The 26459-nt window shown below is 43.7% G+C and overlaps 1 protein-coding gene across 2 annotated transcripts; it reads right to left on the bottom strand.

The window, feature by feature from the left end:
• Positions 1-4579: 4579 nt before the first annotated feature.
• On the bottom strand, positions 4580-26418 carry LOC135397168 (protein pellino-like). Of its 2 annotated transcripts, none has more exons than XM_064628549.1 (10): positions 26339-26418; positions 15811-16047; positions 15216-15345; positions 14515-14616; positions 14207-14401; positions 12674-12859; positions 11652-11750; positions 10991-11209; positions 9106-9221; positions 4580-8453 (listed from the first exon to the last, which is right to left on the bottom strand). In XM_064628549.1, the coding sequence occupies exons 1-10, from the start codon at positions 26356-26358 to the stop codon at positions 8327-8329; spliced, it is 1431 nt and encodes a 476-aa protein (XP_064484619.1). In that variant the 5' UTR covers positions 26359-26418; the 3' UTR covers positions 4580-8326. The 2 variants fall into 2 exon arrangements, with proteins under 2 accessions (XP_064484619.1, XP_064484618.1); XM_064628548.1 differs by lacking the exon at positions 26339-26418 and adding an exon at positions 16767-16792.
• Positions 26419-26459: the final 41 nt, after the last annotated feature.

Raw genomic sequence — 26459 nt, 5'->3', positions numbered from 1 at the left:
CTTTTTGCGTCTCTGTCATCGCGGAAAATTCGCGATCCGGATCCGGATTGATAATCAGGATGTGACCCAAGCCCATTGATATACTTACAGTCAATACTCATATAGGAGGAGGGCTCCAATTTATATCTCGTTACCGCATTGGTGAGGCCAATACATCAAGCTCCAATTAGAAAGAGGGTAAATCACGCAAAGAGCACTATTAGGAACGGCATACTTGCACGACTTCCAATCAAAAGCCCCGAGCAATCGGTATAAAAAGAAATTGGGATTCGTCTAACGACCATCTTATATAGAGAGAGGCACTCGCCGAAGGAATAATCGGGTAATGTTCGCTCTTTCGGTGCGGGAAACCTGGCGGCGCAATTGGGATATATTTCCGGACCCAGATGGTTCAAGTGTGTTTTCATTTCACGAAGAAAGAAAAAAAAACTATTAGCTTTTGTAGAACGGGGTTATTCGTGACGAGCGCGTCAGGCTAATTCGTTCTAATATCGTCCATATCTGCCCAGATACGATTGCGAACACTAATCACGAAATGCTAAAGGGCGTATAGTTTTTCGTATATGTACCTTCTTACAGAGTCTTAATCGAATATTTTACTCCGTTCGTCTCCGTTGGGATTGCTCATGAGGTAAGGCAAGCCATTCAGTAAGTTGTCTCTGCCGCATTGTCACCATATCCACAGTGAAGCATCCTTTACAGGAGTGTCATTTTTTTTACAAAAAGAAAAAAAAAGTGTGCGGATATTCGGATTTTTCGGATACCGAAGCGACTAATCTGCACAGACTTAAAAAATACAGTATTGGAAGCGACAGTGAACAGATACTATACGGACCATGACGCAGCATCACCAAGCATCATAAGCGCTATGCTCTCTCCCTCGATTGGGACGTGAAATACTAACCAACAAAAAAAATATTAATAAACTTTCGCACGTCACACGTTTAACATACTATCAGGTATTTTAATCACGCTCACGGCAGGCTAGCCATTGCAGACGACAGGCAGGTGACGTGTCGTCTGCCATTATTATCTCGAAGCAGACGATACGAAACACCTGCACGGCAACTACGTTCGCGGTGATACCCAGCATTCGAGCGCAGAATGCATAACACGTTTTTCCTCTTCTGTTGTTGAGGCAATGACGTATAGAGCAGACCAAATTAAACGTAACCGAATCACCGACGTCGTCGAAAGTAAAACATCCGTAATTCGGATTCATCTTTCATAATTCGAATGATCCAGATAAAGGCTGCTGCAGCATGTTCATAATCAACGGTCGCATCTCATGTGCAGTCTCGACCAAGCACCATCCCAACATGAGCGATGGGCCCTTAACGCCGACCTTCCACCTAAATTGGGCTACTGATACCCCGATACCCCTACCGGCAGAGCTCCCGCCTCATCATTCTATCAAATACACGGAACTGATTCGAAACAACGAATGGGCTTACATACACACCATTACAAATAAAAAGAAAACGCGTCGATACAACAAGCCGGGAAAGGGTCATCACGAACGGTCAAGTTCGAAATCCGCTTCGCCGCCATGATATACGACGGAGCGCAGCCAGCGCCACCTTGCGGAACTAAGCCTAATTTCTGTTTCTGCTTTGATTTTGCGCCGGCGCGGCCGCCATACGCTGGCTTTTGTTTCTTTTTGTTTTTTAATTGGACCGCTCTTTCTCTTTTGCGTCAGATAGACTACACCCCTCTTTGAGAGTCCATGTACAGTAATAAATGGCTGGAACATGTTGTTGGCAAGTCACGGATTGGGCAGCAAGAGGCAGCCTATCGTTGAATGATCTGCGAGTGAGAGTTTGGGCAATAAGGGGGTTGTCTCTCGTTTGATGTGGGTTCGAGATTAACGTAGCGCGCCCGCTTTGTAATGGGGGTGGAGTTGCGAGGGGTAAGGCACATTGAACTCGAGGTGGTGGTATAGCAGCATTGTGAAATGTTTTTGTGCTGCGCTGAAGCGATGTATTCGTTTTGCGAAATGGGATGTGTGATGGTGGGGGGGAGGTGTTTGACGGATCTGTGTTTTACTTTGCTCTTTAACGTTGTCTGGATGTTGCAACAACTTCTGAAGGCACGCGAGAGCACTCCATTCTGTTCTTGAAACGGCAAGTTGAAAGCAATAAGGAAATGCTGAACGCCGAAAAACGATGCTTCACCACATTACACGCTCGAGGGTAACCACTGCACAGAACGATGTCCTTGTCACTTCCAATTCGAGGAGTACGCTCCTTCTAAGACCATTAATGTAAATGGAAGCTATCAAAAAAATAAAAAATAAAAATAAAATAAAAGAAAAGGAAAAAAGAAAAAAACGTACCCTTTTATTTTCATTGAATCAACGGGAACGGGAGCCATGCTGTAGATATCATTGGGATTATATATATTATATATATATAAAAACTGCACGGCGCGCGCCAGGGCGATAAAGTGCTTGAGTTTCCCCGTCAGCTTTCTACTTTTCTGTTTCTCTTTTTTTTTTTTTTTTTGCTTTGCGCATTTTTTTCGGATTCTTTCTTCTTTTGTGAATTTACATGAACGTTTGTGGACGAATATAATCCCAATGATATCTACAGCATCGTTCACAAACGTTCATGTAACTTCACAAAAGAAGAAAGAATCCGAAAAAAATGCGCAAAGCAAAAAAAAAAAAAAGAAACAGTGCTTATGGCTACGCGGCGGTCAATGACGTCATAGGAAGGAGTGAGAGGCAGGAAGGATGGTACCCATCCTGGGCCGGCTTCAAAGGGAACAGTGCAAGGGAACAAGATGGAAGTCGATCAGAAAACCTCGAGAAAACGGTTGGGAAAGACGGTCGTGTGGTTCGATTCCAGCACGTTTCCAGTCTTCAGCAATTTTTTTTTCTATTTTTTTTTTTTTAATCTACCAATGCTGTATGCTCTGGAACAAGGAGCGGTGAAAAGTAGATAGATGCATAAAGAGGCCACAGCATCCGCAGCGCAAATGCAATCGAAATGCTAAAACAACAACATCGCACACCACGTTGTTACACACTGTGTAGGAGATATGGTAGTCTAGTAGGTTAGGCGTCCCCATGTTTGAAACGTTCGTCCGTTGCAGAAGAAAATAAATATTCACGAATGTTTCGCATTCGTACTCACACGGGATACGCTCGTGGTACTACGTAACACTTTTCTGCCCCACAAGGCATATATGACTGTAGTATATATTTCTCCGCTTTAAAAGACCCACTCCGAGCGCCTTTGGCTTCGTGTCGGAAACGTGCGCACACACCAACGCTGCATGTGTTCTCGTCAGTTACCCGCTTCATACTGCTTTTATCGCCCGCAAGTGGAATTTGCATTAAAGTAACGCTGGTTATAATGAACTGTGCCATCGCATTTTGCTGTAAAACTTGTTTCTTACCCGTTTCCAGACAGTTTGAAGCGAGATGAATACGCAGACGACACTCTAAATAGCGGAGACGGAAAAGGTTGTCACGTGATGTCGCTGCCAGTGATTGGCCGAGGTACACGCTCGTTGGAATTTGCGCTCGGCGAATCCTTGTCCGACTCCGAACTCGAGTTGGACTCGGCTCTGTTTGCTGCTTCGTCCCACAGATCTCTTGGTTGTCAAGAGCGCAGAGAGGGGATAGTTGAGCTCATGTGACGAATGGGGATAACGTGAGTGTGAAATTAGGGTAGGAAAGGGCAGTAAGGTAAAGGGGTAAAAATGAAACCACGTAGATTCTGATACAAGGTGAAAGGCAGTAGTTTATCTGGAACCGCAAGTACGGGGAGGGGGGTGGCATCACACTGAGCGTTCATCAAGTTCGCGCATGCTCAGTTCACCCAATTTGAGCATCATTTCAGCTCATTCATGCTCATGAGTGAATTTTGCTCATGCTCATATTCTCGTTTGCTCGCTCATCTTGCGCAGCTCTCCGTTTGCTCACGCATGCTCATGAGGGAGTTTTATTTATTTATTTATTTATTTATGTTCACCAGCGCCTGGAGTGGAAGCCTGTCATACTTTGGATGGGTTGGCTAAAAAGAGAACAACTAAGTGTTCGAATTTTCCACATTTTCGACTGAAGGGCAGGAAAGATGTAGTGGCCATCTATGGTTTTCCGTGGAACAAGGAAGCTCTTATTGCTTGGGAGAAGTGAGTGCTCTTGACATGCAAATTTCCTCACTTCTTTTCTCAAAGATGACCAGGGTGAAGATCCGAAGGACTAAAACCTTGCAATCAATTTTCGCAAGTGACCTTGGAGCTCCAGGGTGGGGCCACGGCCCCCTTGCCCCCCTCTTTGTACGCCCATAACTGTGAACGCATGCACCCTCATCAATACTATTCTTCAACAGCGCACCCCTGAAGTTACTCCAATACTTCCAGACTGTACTGGATCCGGTACATTTCATGCATCTCAGTTCATAAAGAAATATAAATAAAAAAAAGCACAAGATTTGCATGTTTATCGCACGCTGCATACCACTATTCTTCAACAGCGTGCACTGGCTCCAACACTTTCAGACCGTACCGGATCCGGTACACAAAAGTAAAAAATAATGGTACAAAATTTGCACATTCACCACACGCTGCATACCATCGTTCGAGACACTTTTTATTCTATTATACAGTCAGTGAATGCCAGTTACAGTGGCCCATTTTTATCTACAGTTTGTAAACGTACATGGCAAACAGATCAATCCCGTTAAGTAGGTATGGACAATCAAGGACATGGAAATTCCATTATAAAACCATATCGATACAGTGAGTACATGCATGTAGTGCAAGTGAAAACCTAGCAAAGTGCTGGTTTTTCATGGTTTGTACAACTTCCTCACGTTCGATCGCTACGCGCTATAAGACCCTCTGTACAAGTCTCGCTACAGTTTGTGTTCAACATTCATTGAAAAATATAGTGCCTTTCTCTTACATTCACCATTAAGGTACAACAGTGGATACGCCAGAAAAGCCATGTTCAGAAAGAGGGAATACGTTGGAGATATTACATGCAAGCAAATAATAAAGAGGAGGGAAAAAAAAAAAAGGTTTCAAATGCATTCGAGTCATCCTCCACGAATCTGTCAAATATTCCAGTCAATACAAAAGTAGCACGAGGTGTACCCAATTGGATTCTAAATACTACATATACAACACAGCGAAATCTCATCAATTGAAACTTAACTAAATCGAGGACCTGCTAGTGTTATTAGCACATTCTTGTCGTTACTTTTGTAGATTAATTAATCCAAAACTGCTTAATTCGGGCACTTGGTTAACTGACTTAATGAGGTGTCAGCACTTTATGGCCTCCACAATGCAGTGCAACAATGGATTCACAGAATCTTCGCCTTTCGTTATCCTTAATCAAATTTGGCTATAAATACAAACGGTAAAATGGAATCACAAGACCACTAGCTGCTCTGACATGCTTACATCATTGCTGAGGCCATAAAAATAATATTCAGCGGAAGTGTTCTGAACTTCTATTCCGCAAGAAGCCACACTGGAAAGGAATGCAGGTATCGTTGTGTAGGCAAACACATTCAGTTCCTTTTGCTGGGAAGATGATTTTTTAAACGCGTAATATGTCTCACAGGTGCTATGAGTGTCACAAAAAATAACTTACAGTTTGTAATAAATACGTGTCTCCCAAGTTATGTACACTAGCATTCTTTGGTCAGAATTCTTATTGTAAGATGCCTTCTTTCAGGGCTAGTCTTTCAGAGCAGGTGCACTCCCAATTTGACGGAACAGTGATTTTTGGCATCCAATCCAATGTTAAATCGTTGTTAACTGATGCTACGGATTTGTTTGAGGTTTCGAAACTAGCTGGAGCACTACTAACGCCAATGTTGTTGGATGCTCCAAATATTTGGATCCTCATTCATTGCCTACACGTCGTAGGGGCATCCTCTGTGCTGGCAAGAAAAATCCTTTTTTTTTTTCTTTGCTATCATGCATGCGTTGTGAACATGGAAATTGGGGGACTTTGAGATCCAAGAAAACGCTCCTGCATGCAATGGCGGAATGGAATATGTATTAATGTGCTCATAGAAGTGAAAGCAGCAGCAAAAGTAGGCAGGTTTGTTTGGTAGGAAAACCATGTACGAGGCAATGTTCTGGTGCAGTCCGCCCTCAGTTTTACGAAACGTCCACTTTGTTCCCTGACTATTGCAATAGAGTGTTTCTGTTGACATTGCTGCTGTTTCCCACAGGAAACCTCAAAGTCCAAAGTAAAAGTAGGTTATGAGAGTAATTTATAGTTTTATAAGGAAGAGTTCAAAGTTACCATTCTTGTGCTGCAAACTGACCACCTCCATTGGGTAACACATGCGAGTGTTGTCGGTCTGCAGGGAAAAGGGGCATCCGTAGTGTCTACATAGTGTCTGTGTCTGACTGCACCAACACATTTAGCTACGGTATCCAGCACACCATCTTCACTACTATTTTGCTACCTTTCACAAAAGATGCTTTCGTTCCACTATTTTCCTGCCGCATAATCAATCGCCATAGAAAAAGTTACAAGAGTCGTGGGACATCCACAAAATATAATGCAGCACAATGTTGTAAAGTTCTACGACTTTTTAAGAACTGTGATCAAAATGAAAACGGTAAATTTGTCTCCTCCTTCAAACCCAACTCGACCTCCCTCCATTGCATCCGCCGTACATTGTAAAAAAAGTAGCTTTGATCTCTAAGAAAATACAAAAGCTCAGAGTGTTTTTTTTTTCTCTTCATCTTTTTTCACAGTTCTGCGAAAAGAACAATGTGTCGGAGACAGTACACATTTTTATTTTTTAGAAAAAAAAAAGAAACACACAAAAACCTGGGGCATTTTGTCATACTCATGATTCAGAAGATCAGGCGATCTGCAAAGCCCACTGTGACATCTCGGCAACATATACATCTAACTTCGTCGTCATTTACTTTAGGGTGATGATGATGACGCGGCTCAAATATGAAAGGAGGAATGTGACAGATGGAAAGATTACCTGCACAACCACTCTGTGATATGATTCAGCACTGTTTGAAGGATCAAACCTGCGACATGCAGGGCTGCATGGTTGGAATATAAGTAGAGGTCATGAAATTGTGGGGACATTTCATGCAGCTTAGTGCACCCGCTTGCTGTGGCACGGGCAGGCCTACAGAATCGTGGAGCAAGGAACTATGACTACTAAGCTGACCTTGAAAACTTGTCAAAATGTTACTAAATGAGCCTTTTCTATTTTATAGTCCCAGAAAATGCAGTCAAAGGCAGGGTATGTAAGAAGTATAGAATTGAACACATTTTTCAAATAACGAGTAACTTATGAATCACTTCTGTAAGCTTACAGCTTGTGTAGACGCACATGTGAAGCTCACGTTCACAACATTTCATCTTCGTTGTGAAAATGTTTGCGGTATAGAAATATGGTACACAAATTATAGTATGCAAATTTCATGCCTCTATACACCAGTGCATGTTCAATGATGTTTGTAGCTATAGCGACATATTCATTTGGCATCCTAAATCTACATACATAGAGCAGCGTTGAACTTCAGCGGCGTAGCCAGAAGGGGGGGGGAAGGGTTTCTAAAAACCCCTCTGGAAACTGCATTTGGGAGAGGGTAAATAGGGCGAAATCCTCCTCCCCCATGTAAAGTCCCCATCGAAGCTCTCCCGAAATATTTTTCTGGCTACGCTGCTGTTGAACTTCAACTGCCACAAAGACTCTTTATCAAATCTCCTACAGCGATGCATACTGCTATCATGTTGAACAAAACATATCCATTAAAAGAATACAAAAGGCCTTTAGAATGTGGTATACTTAAATAACATTCACTCAACTGACACTGAAATGTGCATCGTAAGCTCCGTTTGCTTCAAAACATGCACACTATGATGATGAAACCACTCTTACAGTTGTTAGCACGGCAGCTCACAATATAGCACAGTGCAATCTCAACATGGCACCTTATGCAATTATCCAGCAAACAAGGGGAAGCTATAATCCCTGGTTACGAGTGACAAGTTAGAATATTCGTTGATGCCGCTCGAGAAAGAAACTTAAGTGACGTTCCAGTTAAGCATGTAATTAACTGGTTATCTAATTAACCAGCAAACAACGAGGAGCTATAATCCATGGTTACGAGTGACAAGTTCAAATATTCGCTGATGCTGCTCGAGAAAGAAACTTAAGCGATGTCCCAGTTAAGTGTGATTTCTCTCCTAAGTGGCATCTGTTCATAACGTGTCGGCAACTTTCTCAACTTCTCTCGCCGGCATGTGAGATGTTTACGCTTTCTCTCGTTCCAGCGTTTTGCAAGGTGTGTAATGACTACTACTAGTTGCGAGTTTTCAATCGACGTGATCTTGAAAAATTAGTCTCACATAACCAGGATATCCCTTGAGGGGAACAGCACAGAATGGACATGCGGCCAGCATGCCGTTGGTTCCATGGGGAATGGGTACGAGAGCCCAGTACCTGCAACAAATTGAAGCATCAAAACGATTAATGCCAATTAACATTTCAACCGAGATCTAGAGTCCCCTAACTTGAATTTAACTCTGTTTCACTAAAGGGAGTTATTGTCACTGAAACATTCATCACGTCACCAACTAACGTTTGTAAAAAAAAAAAAAGAATTGAGTGTTAACCTCAGGTTTTAGCCACCCTTGGTCTCATTTCAAGATTACAACTAGGTACTCGATATTTCGTCACTGCACTGCAGTATTGCATAATGCCATGTAATGAGAAGGTTACATAAACCTGACGTCAAAAATAGTGGGTGATTCTTCTAATGCTTCAGTAAAATCACGATTACCATGTTCTTAGTCACTTTCGGGTATATTCTAGTAGACAAGCTCTGATGGCTTAAAAATCTGGCAGTTTTAGCCAATTTCTTATTCTGTGTCTGGTACAATGACAAGAATCCAGTAGAATCCAGTAAAATCCAAAGCAAAATGCATTAGAGCAGCATTCAGGGTGACAAGGCACCTTTCTGGTGGTGATGAGGTCAATCACTAATGCATAATGTTGAGGCAACAAGAAAGTTCCTTTGTTGTACACTACAGATATGACCCCACACAAAAGGATTTCTCTTACTTTATACAGAAAAGCAAAAAATGTAACTTACTTCACTGTTTTCTCTGAAGCCATGTGACCACAAGGATTAAAAGCGTAGGTGGGAGGCTCACTGTCAACGTAGAATGCCGGTTCAATGCCCATGCATAATTTTACCACTGGACCAATCTAGACATTGGAAGCACAAGTCCATCAATATTCATGATCCCACCATTAAATCCAATTCCTCTCAACACTCAATACCATCAGCAATGTGTAGTACGTCTATACAGTGAGCATGCCTTCAGTGAAGTATGCCTGCGGTCTTGTGCTTTGAAACCCCAACCGTGAGCCACAGATAATAGCTTGCAGAATGGCAACGTAAACTTAATGACAGTCAACCCTGCTGAACCTTTACAAAATACAGTATTAATTGAGTACAGTCAAAGCTCGTTAATATGACCACAGCCGTTCCCTCGGATTTTGGTCATAAAGTGAATTGTCCTATTAACGTACACCACGTGTTATGTGTTGTACCATACTCTGTATATAAGCTTCGAAAAGTAGAAAATTCTGTAAGCTGGTAAGAGGATACGAATAATGAGGCATTTAAAAAATATATATACAGTAGAATCTCGATGATACGATCACGGATGATACGAATTTCGGGATGATACGAATTCTTTTCCGGTCCCGGCCGGAATGCCTATTCTTCCCATGTATTAGAGTTCGGATGATACGAACGCGTTATCTTGCCTTTACGGATGATACGAAAGAGCCGAGGATGCGACAGAGGTCGCTCCCCCGTGACGCGAGAGCGCGCGAGTCGTGCTGCTGCGTCTTTCGAAAAGGGAGGGCGATCCCCACCACGAACTCCCTTCCATCATGTAGCGCAATGCAAGCAATGACTTTCCTTTTGGTGGTGGTGGCGGAGATAAGATCAAAGGGATTGAACGGCGCGGAACCTTATCACCTTATCTCTGTTTTGACCTTTTTACCCCCCTCGCAACAATGAACCGTGAAGCTGTGTGACATTGCTCTGGCGGAAAACAGCGACCAGAACCCCAGAACACGTGGAGGGAACGTATCGGGACAACTTCTGGCAACATTACGCGTCACCATTCCGCAAGTCGGCTGCACCTAACGCCTGCTTGCTTTAGGAGAAGCTCGCTTTAGACCACTGTCGCGCGACTCGCGGGTGAAAAGCACGTGCTACGTCTTTTGAATCATCTCGCGTATTTGGGCAGCATTGGCCAAAAACAGAGACACAAAAGCGTTACAGCCGGCCTCTTTCATTGACAGTAACAGAAAATGAACAGTCACTGTCTATTTTCTTGCCTCAATTTTTATTTTGGTTTAATTCGTTATGATACAAATTTTTTCCGCGACCCCGTGAGATTCGTATCATCGAGATTCTACTGTATAACACTTTATTTTTATGTCATATTAACGAAAAAGAGTTACATGCGAAGGCCATTGGGAGGGAACGGTTCCCGAGAAAAAGGGTCGTAAAGCGGAGATGTCACATTAACGAGGTTTGACTGTACCAGAACATTGTGATATTGCTTCTGCCTTAACATTGGGAAATTGTGGCAATAACAGGTGGTGTATACAGTATAGGGGCGATGACAGGGGACAAACATTTGCATGGGCTTTAGCCTTGGGGGGAATTCCATCAGGGGGTATGACACCCATATCTCCTGTCACTTTTTCTTTTCCTGCACATATTTGGGGGGCTGTGGGGGTGCTCAGAAAATTCCTGCAGGGTGAGCTAGCAGGGGCTACTTGTGGAAATTATACAGAAAAATACTGCAGAAACCGCAGAGACTCGACTGCGCCTGCCAGCTCTCAGCCTTCAGTAGGATCTCAGAGCTACCACAAACGAGCAGACGCCGTTATCGGAATATTGTGGTAGGCAAGTCGGGGATGAGCACTGTGACAAGGAGGAGGGTTTGTACCTTGAAGCACATGGGGCACTCGCGAGCATCGGGGCAGTGGTCCTGCAGCCCCCAAGAGTGGAGTCCCTGGACGTGGCCGCAGTTGAGGTACACGTAGGGCTGCTTATCTGCGTGGCTCAGCGTTGAACGTGTGGCAATCACCAGCGTGTTGAGCCCCACAGGACACTGCGGACGTCCCGCGTTCAGCTCCTCTATCTTCTGCTCCAAGTGACGCTTCGTCTGCGAGAACCATAAACGACGTGTGAAGAAGAAGAAGAAAAAACAATCAAGGGTACACTTGAGAGATACACTTAAATGAACAGTGAAAGCCCCCTCCATAATTTTTTTTTTTTTTCTGCAGTAAAATTGTGCAACAAGTAACGATTATCGTAGCAGACCTGCACACACTTTAGAAATCTCACGGCTCCTTCAGAGAGTGAAGTACGAGTAAACAAGTGATGATGGCGTCACTCTGTAATAAGTGCTTTCACACAAGAGACATTCCTTAGAACATTCCTGCGGAAGACGCAAAAAACGTTTAGCTTTTTTATGCACTGGCTAACAGTGAGGTTTTTTATGTACTGCAAACATGAGGTGAGTACCAGGTCATGTTGAGCATCTCGACCCATGCACTCTCAAAGTTTGTCAGCAATTTGTGAAGCCAGCCAGAAAAGTAACTCACGGGTGATTTCATAAGTCCTTCTGCCGATCTGAACAACAGCGTGGCACCGCAAAGATCGATTAAGGAACCGTCCCGTAGCATGTTTGTTTCGTCTTCCTTCTGCGGGAGGGAAAGCAAGAAAGCATATTAACATCAGTGAAGTGACACAATGACCAGCGTAATACATGTAGATGGACAAAACAAATTTTGATGCACATATTTTGATGTGTTCCACGCATCTCATGTTTGCAACACTGGTTAAGCTCATATCCAACCTGTCTTTACTACTTCTGCTCTGCTCTCAGCGGCGATATCCCATCTAGCGCGTTCCGGACGGTGAAGCGTGTGATGGCTAAACGTTCCCTCTTAGGGAAGCAAGGGTAGAAAGGTTAGCATAGTAGTGAAGAATTCTACGAAAGCGCCCCATCGTTTTTCTGCCATTAAAATGTTAACTATGTTATGCTAGTGTTAAAACAATGCAAAGTACCATATGATGCATATCTACAACTGTATTTTGGATATGTAGGCACCTTATTTCTATGTTATGCAAGTTAATAAGGATTTTGTATCCGTATATCTGCATCAGTGCAAGCACTTGCTGCGGAAAATTGCAGAATTTCGAGCAATGTTAAACGTCACTTCATTGCTCCACTGCATTTCTGAATAACTAGAGCCTGAAGTTTTAGCGTTTTACCCGATTCTTCCCCGAATTGATGGTTGCCTCTTTAGGGTGAAACCCGATTTTTACCCGGCAAATTGCCCTCGCTCGGATGACTGTAGGAATGCACTAACTTACTTGTTTGGCAGAAAAATGCAGTCGCATCACCGTCTGTACCAAACCGCTACAGTTAGTTTGAATAACTGAGCCAGATTTCTCCCCGAATTTAGCGTACTGGAAGTTTTTTCACCCGAATTTGCACGAATTTAGCGTGCACATTTATTTACCCGATTTTTACCCCCCCCCCCCCCCCCCCCCGAATGTAGCAAAAAATATTTCCCGAAAACTTCAGGCTCTATCAGAATAACGTGTTCTGATGCTCTACCTTGATCCCCTTCTGTGGTGTTGAGCGAGACTCTCGTAGCGTGTAGATTCCACCACCTACAGACACTTCCCTCCATATCCCTGAGCTTTCTCCCCCACAGAAAGGACCCTGAGGATGCATTATGAGAACACCGTTCGTCGTCAGGCCGTCGATTTCTCCATCCTGTTGCCATTTTGTTGCCTTCTCCTGCGTATCGAGAAACAAAGTGATTGCTGATAACAACGTAAACAACGAGAATTGGTCGGGGCAGACCACAATGTTTGAATTTGTTACTGGGTAACAGGCATCTCAAACACATTGCAGCATAACAAGTGTTATTGCCTGACATGTATGCAGATAACCTAAGGACAGCATATATCAAGGGAGTGACTTTTTTGGGTTAAATGGTTTTCTCAGATTCGGGGGGTAAAAATCGGGCGCTATTTTTAAATCTGTAATTCGGGGAGAAATCAGGTGATAATTGTGCATTCGGGTGTCTTTGTTTCTCCTCTTGTCTATTAAGTCCTTTCCTAATCTCTGTTTTTTTTTGTTTTTTTTTGCGGAATCGTGACCTTCCAGTGGTAATTCCCGAAGGCATAGACAGGTGACCCATTCTTACATGTGTCACACGTGGCGACCTTTGTTCGTCTTCAGTGGAAACGTCACTCGAGGATTTCATAGTGACTGGAATTCGGGGAGAAATCGGGTTTAACCCGAATTGGTAGGAGGTCAGTTCGGGGGGAATAATCGGGCAGAATCGGGTTTAACCCGAAAAAGTCACTCCCTACATATATCGTGTGGGACCTACATCAAAGAAGAAGAAGCTGGCCCGAAAACGCAAGCCCAACTTGGCCAGTGGTTCAACTTTGGGAATTTTTCTCAGGCCTGGTCGTTCCCGAGCCTTCGTCGCACTCGTATTCCACTTACTGTGCAACAGTGCAACAGATTGTGACTAGATGCTAAGGGGTGAAAACGTGTTTATGTGCCATGTTTAAACCTAGAGCACAAGGCTCCACGTGTATATGTGCCACCTTGGGAAAAAGATGGGCAGAGCAGTGTCGGGGACTCATTTGCTACGTAGAAAACGTGAGTGTCACTGGTGTTTTGAGGTCAGTGGTGAATGTCACTCGATGCCAGTCAGTGTTCTTTCTTCCAGCCCCCAATTTTTTTTTATATCACTTACATGTTTTCTTTCCGAATGCTGCAACATTTTGAAATTATAGGTAAAAATTCTTAGTAACCTTTTCACTTTTGAAACGTGCATCGTTGTTGTCATTTATTATACTGATTTTGCACTTCAGTAATGTAGAACTTGTGGCACGGAATAGCGTCTTTTTTGACGACGAATAAATATCTTTTTCTGTGTGAAAAACTATTTTTCCATTTTTGCCTATCCAAAAGTGGGGGGGGGGGTTGACTTACATTCGGGTCGACTTATTTTCGGGTAAATACGGTACGCTCCATTTCATCATGGAACGACCCTCCAATACTGGCAAAAATTATATTTGTAAATTTTAGAAATTCGTATACCACATCAAAGACAGGGAGACTTACGCCTAGGAAAATATTCCGTGAAGAGTCGAACCCGGCAGCGTAGACGAAAGTACGATGGTTCTTGTTTCTCTCGACCAAGATGCGACACGCAAATCTAGAGATGGTGCTCTGCAAGATCTCGTGGGCCCCTGCCTTATCCCCTGGAATGGTGTCCATGACGACAAAGTCTATCGGACTCTCCGACGAACGTCCAATCTGAAATGCGTGACACAGCGTGAGCTTTCCCCTCCCTCAAAATTGTTTTTTTGTTGTTTTTTTTTTCAAATCGCTTGGGAGTTCTTCTGAAGCATGCAGCATGCTAGTATCACCTGAAACATGTCTGTTTCTTCGTCTAGAACATATTCGACAATGACGGCTTGTGTCCGAGAAAGTGTGTACGAAATGGAGTGCTGTTTGCTGTCCAGCACAGCCTGCAAACAAGAAGATAAGAATGGAACACAGGATAAAGTCCAAGTACTCGATAGCCATAAAGGGTGTTATCAACTTGCATGCTGTACCTCCTCTAACTGAAATAAAAAGAAAAAGTAATATGGCACTACATCAGAAAGAGTAGGTTTAGATAAAGTCAGATAAGAGAAAGATAAGAGCCTCTGGGCCAAACCCATTTTTGGAGGAAAGGATATGCAGTTGCTTCCTGTACCGTACGGGCATAAATGATTTGAATTGAAAATGAAATGAATGAGACTGAATAAAATAACCTGTACACTAAATGATAGGAAAGACTTGGGGAAACAGGATCAGCGAGGCACAGTTTGTAAAGAATCTGAGTAAGTGTTTATATTTAGATATGAGATTGCTAACTATCAATGAATATGTGTAGATAAGTGTAGCACAAAAAAAGATAGCTTAACAAAAATATGCATGAACCCCATAATGTTAAAAGAGCTTCCTTAACTGAAGAATGCAATGAATTTCAATATTCCTTTGCACATGCTGATGTGCTATGACACTATGGCCCATCAGCATCAAAGACATCAAAAGCAAAGAAATAGAATACTCATAATCTTACTTGTGAAGATTGTGGGGTTTTGACGATGTAGTGCTTCGACTTTTTAATCCCATTTGGAAAATTCCGCCTGTACAAAACAAACTTGCTTCTCCGACGACCTTTCTCTCCATGAGGTAAGGAACCGTTGTACCTGCAAGTGGCGTAAAAATGTTTTAGATAGTGGGATAATTTTAAATTAGTCGAATTAATTAGTTAATCGTACGATAGTCTCAATGGCTTTTATATTTTAACACCGCAGCAAAGTCACATGGGACACAACGGCGAAACAATGGGGGCAGGTTGTCCCCAACGACCCATTAGATTTCAGCCCTTCAGTTAGTGCGCAATATACTTGAAGACACATTCCATTTATCATCAACTCAATGTGCCAGTTCTTAAAGTAAAGTTAGTGGAATAAAAACGATGGCATGAAAATGAAATTATTCGTGTCTTTAAAAAAAAATCTGCGTGCAGCAATACTATGACGTGACAGCAGTTATGTCCCATCTCGATATGCGTACAAGTGTGTTTGTCTCTGTGGCTGCTCTGCTGAATTTTTTTCTTTTTTTGTAATACATGGAAAACGTTCGTGCAAATACCACGTGTTGCTTCTCACCCGAGAATGACGAGCTCCCCAAACTTAACGGGTTGTGGGGAACCCCGCAGTGCAGGTGAAAGATGGGGACCGACAAGGGGGTCCGAGATTGGACAGCAGCTGCTGCTCCGCTCAGAGAGGTCCTGGTGGGGCGATGACGGACCCGAGGACCCGCTCGACTGCTCAGAGCTCTGGCCTTGGTAGGCCAGCTGCGGGTGGGAGCTGGCACTGGCGCCGGTGCCACTGCTGTCTGCTGCCCTACATGTACAAGCAGGAAGGAAAACAAATCAATAAATAAATCAATAAGTGTCAGTTGCAGTCGAAAACCCTGTCCGTGTCTGTCTCCAGCGTTCTCCCACCATGTTACGTTACTATTATAGTATTATGATTGTGTGGACATCTTAGAACACGTTCCACAACCAGTGTGTACAGAATTATCCACTGTGTTCGGCTAATCACTGAACAATCACAGTGCCGTTCTTTGGACCTATCCAACTTCAAGAAAAGTAAATCGCAATATTTTTCACGTGTAGGAAATGCCAAAATTATCTTCCGTGCGTGATTTTTCTTAATCAGTGCTTATAGGTCCCAGACAGGTGATAAAGATATCCATCTGGCCATGTGCTGTGCATAACAATGATCAATGATTCGAATTTGACCCCTACCTTAAGCAGTTAACCTGTTAAGCAGTGCATTTTTAGGAATAGTACTTGTAAACAAGGAATAAAGACAGTGGAGTAGCCAGGAGGGGGGGGGGGGGGTAATACATTTGGGAGAGATCCTCCTTCACCTTTGCAAAGTCCCCACAGAACCCCTCCCGAAATATTTTTGTGGACAAGCGCAAGGGTGTCAACGATGGAGGTGTCAAAGTGATCTTATCTTGGTCTGCAAAACCTGGCCAGTGATAAAGTATGCCTAGCAGACTTAGGGGCGACTAAAAAGATGACGCTAGATGATTTCAAAGCAGCTTTCTGCACCAGAATTGCATTCGAAGCGTAAATGTGCACGTTGAAGCAGGTGTCAAATGAAGTTGACCAATCTTGCAGCAGAATAACATTAAGCAGAATTTACATTGTTTCCTTTTTAGCAAAAATGAAATAACTACAGATTAAATTAGATTAGATAGAAAGTAAAAACAGAGTTGTCACTGTCTGTGGAAGCAACGAGTCTCCTTGTTGCAAAGCTAATTTTTAATTTGTGGTCCTTATCAATATTACAATTTTGTTCTGAGCTTAATTTGCTATATTCTTCTTTACTAGTAGGTAATCTTACCAGCAAAATCCTATCGTTAAATACAAAAATTAAATATAACAGGACAGCATTTTTTTTTAATCTGTAAGGAGTTTTGAAATGACATGCACCCTCTTGCACGCCTCACCAGATCCCTTAGAAACAACCACAAAACGAAGCCTTTCCACTACAACATCGCTACACGTCTTTTGGAGCTGCAATCTATTTTGGTTTTCTGCTACGCTCTAAGGTCACTGATCTCGCTGGTATCGCCTAAGTAGCAATTTTTCGCATCCCTAAACATAGACACGCGGGCTCGCTCCCACTCTTTACGGCCGTACAGCATGATAAAGAAGCACAAAAATAAAGGCTCACGCGCACCACGAGCGGCAAAAAAAAAAAAAAAAAAAAAAAACGCTACCTTCGAAAGGTCAACAGAAGGCTTGGAAGCAGACGAACATGATGCAGACGACACGATACGAAATACAGTATTGACAATTTGGAAGCGATATCATCCTCCTTATCATTATAGCATGCTTCGTATAAGATAATTTGAGTTCACTTGAGGTAATTAAGTTAATTTGAGTAATAATGAAGTTAAATGCAGAGATGACGTCACGCATGCGACTGCAAAATACGCGATCCGATGAGAGCCCTGGTGTTTTGCGCTGTCGTCTGCTACGGCTTTGTCGCGAGCAGAATGCGCAACTAATGGATTGAGTAAATTCATAGCTTTTTCCAAAGAAATTTATCTTTTGTCGCCTTTCCTTTTTTGTAGTAAATTCCTGCCAAACCCTGCGATGACGTCATGACACCTACCGGTGAAGCAGACAAATCAGACGGAACGTCTCCTGTGACTTCGTAAAGATATGGCGACAACGAACGATGAGAAACATCCGTATTTCTGGTATCAACACCCCTTTAATAGAACCATCACAATACAAGCAAAAGAATACTGAGCAGCAAGCCACAATAAGCCTACGGTGGACCGTGTGTGTCCGAGAAAGTTCGCAAATACGTCGCTGTACAGCAGATCGTGTCCAGCGAAACCTCCGAGACGTCTAACCATTAGTTGATGAACATTACAAATACCTTGCCTTCGCTGTACTGACGTCACGCCTTTGCACTCATAACGTTGTATCCATGACGCGACGTTGCGGCCTTACCGGTTCTTGCTGTCCACTGAGCAACGGTGACGTCGGGGACGACTTGCTGGTACGGGTTCTCTGGCGCACGCCGTCTGCGGGAGCGTCTTCGGCTTCCGCGGGGGCTTCAGACTTGGAGTCTGACTTCTGTCCTTCGTTCTCCGCCTTGTCCGCTTGCTCAGCGGTCAAGGCCGGCTGACGTCTTATGACCCTTCTCCAGACGAACTGTCCGACTGTCTTGATGACAGAACCGGTGAAGTACAAGACGCTCACAAGGAAGTTGCCCACGGCTTGCCACATCAGAATGACGTTTGAGACTATGAAGACTGCAGGTTCTGGATGTTCCAGGACTGGGAGCTGGTGGTATGTTGACGGCTACAGTGACGTCGAAGACGTGTCCTTCAGTAATTCCAATCAGGATGTCAGTTTTTTTTAAGTCGTAAGGGCTTCCAGTCCAAAAGTCTGCTAGTCCGCTTGATTACTCAGAAGGCCTCTCGTAGCGTGGAAGTTCCAGACGACGGTCTTCGAAGACGTCTTGCACCGTATCAGCTATCCGCAATACTGTCCCTATATGCCTTCTACTAACACTGCCTCCTCACGACCAGCCCTCTGCGACATTTACCGCACCATACAGCGTCACGAAATCACCAGATGCCACTCTCAACGCGACAAGTGTTCAACAGCAGATGACGTCTCAGCCGCCCATTCGCTGAAGACGACCTCAAGTCGTCGTCAGAAACAATTTTCCGATCTTTCCCAAACAGACACTTTCAACCAACAAGACTCGGTTCTCCGACTGAACCGAAAGTGGTCACGGTGCCCTTTTATACCTTCTGCTAAGTTCTGCCGCCAGAGCTGGGGGGGTCAGACATGTTGGTGACCCACACTGTCTGCGTTTTAGTGGCGCATTAGACGCATCAGGGTGTGTAGGCGTGACGCTAAACATGCTAAAAGTCACACAGACGTGCACCGGAAGATTCAAACCGCGAAGGCCTCCTGTGGTGCCGTCTGCAATGGGCGGCGGTCTCCGATGGTCATTAAGCAAATCGGGTACGGGAGACCGCAAAGACGTTAGAGTACGGAAGAAGCGAAGGCGTGGACGACACTTAAAAAGCACGAAGCACGAGTGAGTCTGCGGTGGGTTTGTCTGTATTTTATATACACTACAGGGTCTGTGGGAATGTGTTTCTACCTTCCTCCGTATCTGGTAGTTTGAGATGTTGTTAGACTAAATATAGTTTTTAAAAAAAACACTAAACTCTAACTAAAAACAAAACTGAAAACTCTAAACGTCATCCACGGCGGAATTTTACACATGTACAGCTCCAGTCAACCTTAATAATAACACTGGAAAAATTTCGGTCTCATTTTCGAGCGCGATAACTGCCACCCTGGGGGAATGTTTAATGAACAAAACCCTCGCGTTAAACAAACAGAATAATTTTTGTTCAATTAAGCTTTCCTCATAGCCCCCAGGGTTGCAGTAATCGTGCTCGGGAACGACATCATATATATATGTAACACTCGCGTGGCGGTGGCTTGGTGTGGAAGGGGTGAGATGATGAGTGATTGGATGATGAGGGCACTACAGGTTTATTTACATTACTATTTACAATGGATAGAAGCTATAACGGACATGAACTGGCTGGGACGATGGCTGAGTCCGGACTGCTTGACACAGTCGAAGCGTCGCTCCCAAATTGTTCTTGGAAGGAGTCCTCTTCCCCATTTCTTGGAACTGAGGGGTCGCCCTTCGTGTGACACAGCTGTGGGGTGGAGATGATGAGGTTTTGGGGATGGCTATGTTACATATATATATATATATATTTTTTTTTTTTTCTGGTGTTATTATTAAGCTTGACGGGGGCTGTACAAGGTAGCTACTTCTTCCTCATTAGACGCTAAACGAGACTGGGAGTGTGATGCGGGTTCGAATCCCGGTACCGGCTGTGCTATCTGAGGTTTTCCGTGGGTTTTCAGGCAGACTTTACCGACGAATGTCGGCACAGTTACCCCTGAAGTCGGCCCAGGACGCATACTAATCCCCCTGTTCCTCACTCCTTCCTGCTGTCCTCTCTCCATCTGTCCACGGCTGTACGCCGCTCATAGCACAGTTGCTTCGCGGTTCTAACGTGGAATATATAAAAATCGCATTAAATATATCGTAAGACCTGGCTTGCCCCAATGATTTATCAGACTCGTCTGCACCCCCTAACACCCCCCCCCCACACACACACACACAAAAAAAAAATCTAGAGGAGATCCCCCCCCCCCAAATCTTGTGAGATTGCGCAATATTGAGTCAAAAGCATCTATAAATACGCCCCCTTGCAGCAACCCCCCAGGTTGCGGGTTCGAAACCGGCCGAAGACGCCAGCAACATGGCGGCAGGATACAAAATAAGGACACACAAGCTAGGATTTCAGACACGCCTTATATCATCGAATATTAGCGATCATATCCCCCCCCTTTTGGTAACAATAAAACCCACCACTATCCGTAATAGGAATGCGTTAAAGCCACCCTGTGTTACCTGTCCTGCCTCAGGAACGGATTTAATCGCTCCATCACAAAGAAAGGCACTACCGGGAAAAGTACACCGAAATTATGGTCAAGGAAGCGAAACGATCCGAGCAGTAACAGCATGTACTTACACGCGGAACCGGACACTTCATTGGCTAAGGGGATCACCCCACCAATGGTACAGATAAAACAATCAGGAAAAAGCTCAATGTCATGAACAGCACACGCACTAATCAATTCGCATCTGAGGAAATCAAACAGCTGTATACTGCATTCCATTAGCCTTCGTGTGATGAGTTGCGCATGCATGTCAACAGGAAAGACCGTTGTTTCTTGTTCTTTTTTTTTTTCTTTCTTTTCTCGACAGGTAGCAACAGGAAAGCATCAGTCGCATGCTACCAGCCAAAAGGATGTATTGCCTAATATGATATTAATGTGGAGGGATACGGACTTTACCGACACGAGCAGGCCATCGACTGCATATGTACAAAGCAGGAACCACAATGTGCATTTCGGCTCCAGAATAAGTATAGCTCTCTTCGACGTTGCCATGCGACTGTATCTGTTTGTCTCTCTAAGTTAAATAAAACAACGATAAATTGAAAGAGTTGCTGATAACGATCCCGAATTATTGGTAATGTGAGCAATTACGTTTTTTATGCAATAAGTATCGGGCATATTATCTACGAAAAACAAAAAACAAATAGAGGCTAATTTATACAATACGTACCAGAAATATCTCTCGTGGAAAAATAACAAAAATAATCCGCTCACGTATACGCCTACATTTTTATTTATTTTTTTTCTGCTATTTGCGGCTCTGTCTTATTTTTATTTGGCTCTGCTTTTCGGCTGCATTTCGGTCAAAAGTCTCATTACGCCCAATTATCTTTCTTTTCTTTTTTTTATCGAAGTCAGAAGGATTTTGAGCATGATGGAGACACCTTCTACCGAACTGAGATTTTGAACGTAATGAGACAACTTGAGCATCAAAGGATTATTGGGCGTAATGAGACTTTTGACCGTAATGAGATGCAATCTGCTAATTGCGGCTTCCACGGCACGACCTGTGTGCCCACAAGTAATGACAACAACGACAACTTTATTTGAACGATGATAAGTGGAGAGAGCTTCGTCGCCCGCAAGTAATGACGTCACACCAACTTGCCCGCAATTTCCGGCCATCGCACAACGAACCCATCAGGACCGTAAAAACGCCCCCCCCCCCCCCTCATTTATCACTAATCAACTAAGAATGCGTGAAATCATTGAACATGTGTGTGCATCTTATGAATGAATCACAAGCGGCTGTCACCGTTGTCATATAGACTTTGTGGGGGGGGGGGGGCCCCTTCTGAGCCACGCACATCTGCTAACAACGTGCTGTTCCACAGAGAGCGCTTGTGAAGTGCCTTCCGGGTCGCTTTCTCTGTAGCCCCACCTATATGGTGAGGCAGAAAAATAAGAAGGCTCCAATCGATATATCACAGAAGCGGTATTACGGCCGCCCGTTAATGATTGTCGCCCGTTTATGGCGAGGGGGAGCGAGGCAAATACTCCAAGGTATGCGACATACCGGGTTTCCCCGAAGATAAAGCGTGCTAAGTTTCTAGTGAAGCGAAAATCAATGACAGATATACTGCTTATATAGGAGCTATGAATCATAAAGTTAAGGGTTGTATATATGAGACGCTCCAAATTCCTACGTTCTGTATACAACACTTATAAGATATCGTGTGTTTGCAGGTTTTTCGCGAATATGGTTCCGTGACATTTCATCGAACGCCATTTTTGTCGAAAATGGACGTTTCATCGAACGCCGTTTCATCGAATCGGTGGCCGCCGCTCTTTCTCGCTGCAACGTGTGAAATACGTAAAAGGCTCTCCTGACCTAACCTTGGTCAGGCGTCGATAAAACTGCGTCGATGAAACGGGCGGACAACCGTAAATATGCGTTCTTTAGTTCATTACGGAGAACACACCGTGACCATATTTGGAAATTCGGATCTCTCGAGCTAACGCTTATATACTTATGCGTTACATATGCGGTGCAGTTGTCATGGCAACGAAGCATATGCTGTAAACGTCCGTGCGCTGCATATTTATTTTCCCAGGCGCATCGATGATCGAGACCCCAAACGCGCTCGTGTGTTTCAGAACGGATCTCATCCAGGCCTCCAGTCCAATGCAACGCACGCGTGAAGAACAACACGTGTCACGGAAGTATTAGAACAATCATGAACACATGCAAAAGACCCCTTCAAGGCTGTCGGCCATGGTGCGACCGTGCACGGCATGAACTTCCTGCGGCATGCTAGCAACAGTGAAAGCAGACACAATAGCAGACGACAAAAGAATGGTGAAAAGGCATCCACCTGTCGGTTGCTGCTGCTGCCACTGACCCACATCGGGCGTGCACGGCAAGTTCAAACAGACCCATTTTGTTATAGTAGAGCCACGGAAGTGCGTGACGTGTTTCCCATTGCGTCAGGCTCACTTTCAACGTGTTGTTTCTGCCTACAAAATAGCAGGTGGCCCTTTGTGTTTCACATCGTCTGCTTTGCCATGTCTTCTGCCAAACCCACCGAAGAAATACACGTCTGCAATGTCTGGGGAACAGTGTGATTTTTTTTAAAGAGCTACATACAGCAGTTCAAAAAATGAAGACTGCAACTTCAGGAAACGGAAGTACTAATTCGAATTTAAATTCAGTTCGAATTACGAAGGTTGCGCTGCAGTGTAGGAAAACCACACTAAAATTGCCGAATGAGTACGATCGTTTGCAGATTTTCGAATATCAACGTTTTCTTACCAAATCGATTACGACTATCAAAAAGATAATCCGTTCCCACTCAAATTATCGATTACGTCTACAGAGTTATCCAATGTACAGGGAGAAACAACTAAGCAACGTGCCGCAAAGAAAATTGACTGTGCTATCTACGTCTCAACAAATCGTTCAGGACGTCGAGGGTACACATATGTATTTACATCAGCAGCAGGATTAGATAAGAAACTGACTACACAAGGCCACCTAAGTAAAAGCGCGGGGCCTCGGCACTGCACTATTGGATAGAAAACACACTTCAATCATTGCATCATTCGATTCGATCCATCATTCTTAGTGCATTGCCGTATATATATATATATATATATATATATATATATATATAGCGCTGTTCTCAATTACTACTTATGCTATTTCTAATTGGTGTATTACTTTGGGATATCCCTGGAAAGAGTACAGTGTAATTATAATATTTTTTACCTTCTTCATATATATATATATTTTTTTTCTTTTCTTTTTCTCTTGTGCGTGTCACTGACTTCCCAAGGTTGACTGACGAGGTTTCCTCTCAGGGAACCACGCAATCTACAGGGTGACTGAAAGGTATTTTTCTTTTAAATAGCGCAGTTGATGAAACAGACTCCCTTGTACAATTTCATCAGCATCTTTCGCGCAACTTTACACCGTTGCCATGCTTTCGTCAAAGCTAGTTTACTCAGAACCGCCCTGCACAACTGAGAAAAAAGCAGTTTCAACATTTCCGCATGCAGAACGTTCCTGTCGCTCTTCTTTGAGAAGCGCAAAGATTGACACAGATAAGCGATGATCTGGGCTGGGCCAGTGTCTGGGTTTTCCCTTTGCCGACGGACACAGAATAGTACTCTATTTACTTTGTCACCTGATGATTTTTCAAGCTGCACTGCGTTGCGCGTCAGCGAAACATTGTATGCTCGACTTTAACGGGACTTGTAGATGTAATTCGTTCATACAGTTCATGAGCGAAATTATAAAAAATACATTGCTAAATTAACAAACTTGTTTATTTTCTCAGCGATATGCCTGTTTGGGAGACTTATATGAAACAGAACTTCTGCTGCCAATGCCAGGTTTCGAGGATGGTTTCGTGGTCACTTTCCCTTTAATGGAAAACGGTGTACGAGGAAAGATTTCGAAATAAATTTATGTCCTTCGATTGGCACGCATGATATGCATGAACGGACATCGCTGAGCCGATTCTAATCCTGCGCAACAAATGCTAAGAGCCAGGCTAAATTATTTGGCAGAAATAGCTCGTTCCCTATTCCGGTCAATATCGTTTCCAGTGTTCCTGGGTCTGCTTTGCAGAAATCGTCTGCTAGGACGAGAGATTTTCCCTTTCGTTTTTCTTAAGCAGACGACAGGAACGGATCGTTCACCTATTTCGGTAACTGTTTACCTGCACGCGGACATGCGCGATTATGCTTCCACACGCGATGGAGAACGATATACGCATTGTTGGAACACTGCACAAAACCATACAAATACACACAAAGGGTACAACAACCTCTCGGTATCCAGCGGTCGTCTGTTAACTGTCGTCTGCAAAACATAAATAAATTGTCGCATCTGCGCTGCACTTTCTCAGCATCCAGTATTACCAGTTTGCGACATTTTTTATTTACACTGTATGTGGCTAGTGGTTTATATTAAAAAAAAGTAAAACAGTGTTCCTCGAAATAAGTTTATAAGTGCTGACATTGTCACGGATGAGTTTTAGATGGGAGCAGGATAACAAGGTTACAATTCAGCCTTCAAAGATTCGTGAACGAGATGGAGTTCGCATTGTAAAACGGCCGAGATGCCCCCTCCCGCTGAGTTCAAAAGAATAGCGTAGAGTATTGTGCCACTTAACAGAACCAGAAATACTTGTCCCAACAACTCTTCACTTCACAACTGCCATCGATGCCTTGACGTATTGAGGTTCGCGTTTAGATAAAAAAAAAAAAAGAAAAAAGCCAAGTAGGATGCATGTTTCGGCATCGGTTCGCTTCGATGCGCAGTTGTTCGCCCTATCCGTTTACAAATTAACGTTCCCCCTGCAAAGCACCGTAATGCATTCAATTTAGAATAAAAAAGAAAAATAGCGTCTAAACAATCGCCGGATCTTGCTGCGACGTTTTGATGAAGAATGACTCCTGTAATCCTTGAGCATGACAAATCCCGGGCAGGCCCCCTCGTGAAACACTGTATGTAGGTCGTATCTAAGCTAATACACATCCTGGAATACGTGTCGGCAGAAGACTTAGACAAACCGATCTTTCGCAGAAACCAACATTGAATTTCTGCGGAAGCAGACACACACACTGATGCATTGTCTCCATGTTTACAGTGTTGTTTCTGCCTTGAGATACTTTGTTTCCTACCTACGCTACACTGATATCCAAACACAAATGTTTAACATAGGTTGTCTTGTCGGAGGCACTCAACTACATTTGTATCCAAGTCGTGTGAGAAAAATGTAAGCGTGCAAAGTCGCTCAAACACGATCAGCAGGTGTATAAACAACGAAAAGCATGATAATAATCGGGGAAGCACAGGAGTACTGTAAACTTTTCGGCGCAAGTATGTTATGCTTATAGCGTTCAAAGATAATGTTTTACGTCAGAAACCAGCTGCAGTAGTGATAAGACAACCTCCGAGATCGAAATGCGTGTGTTTTGTACACATACATGAGGCACAAAACAAACACTGCTGATGCTGGCTCTCGTGCTGGTTACCAAATAACTGCACGACAGAGCCTTGTTCCAACAGTCGCTTGTCTTGTTGATTTACACGAGAGACAACACAATTAAAGCAATGATCACGAGTAAAAACCGCCACTTACAGCTTTTGATGGTCAGGCATCGTCCATTATTGTGATAGCTTTTGCGTCTGCGGAAATCGGTGTCGCCACCTAGAGTCGTCTGCTTTCAGCTCCGCTTTCATGGTTGCCTACTGTCAACCAT

This window comes from Ornithodoros turicata, chromosome 6 (assembly GCF_037126465.1).
Source record: "Ornithodoros turicata isolate Travis chromosome 6, ASM3712646v1, whole genome shotgun sequence".
In the NCBI taxonomy this organism is placed as follows: Eukaryota; Metazoa; Arthropoda; class Arachnida; order Ixodida; family Argasidae; genus Ornithodoros; species Ornithodoros turicata.
The sequence above is the reverse complement of the archived record's forward strand: the minus strand, read 5'-3'. Positions and strand labels throughout refer to the sequence as shown.

What these genes read in the sequence shown, in the direction of transcription:
- LOC135397168 (XM_064628549.1), bottom strand. Translation starts at nt 26,358, where the DNA reads ATGCCTGACCATCAAAAGCT. An exon ending in AAGAAACAGACATGTTTCAG is followed by an intron (nt 14,402 to 14,514) that starts GTGATACTAGCA and finishes CACGCATTTCAG; the next exon opens with ATTGGACGTTCGTCGGAGAG. An exon ending in AGTGCCCCATGTGCTTCAAG is followed by an intron (nt 9,222 to 10,990) that starts GTACAAACCCTC and finishes TCCAATGTCTAG; the next exon opens with ATTGGTCCAGTGGTAAAATT.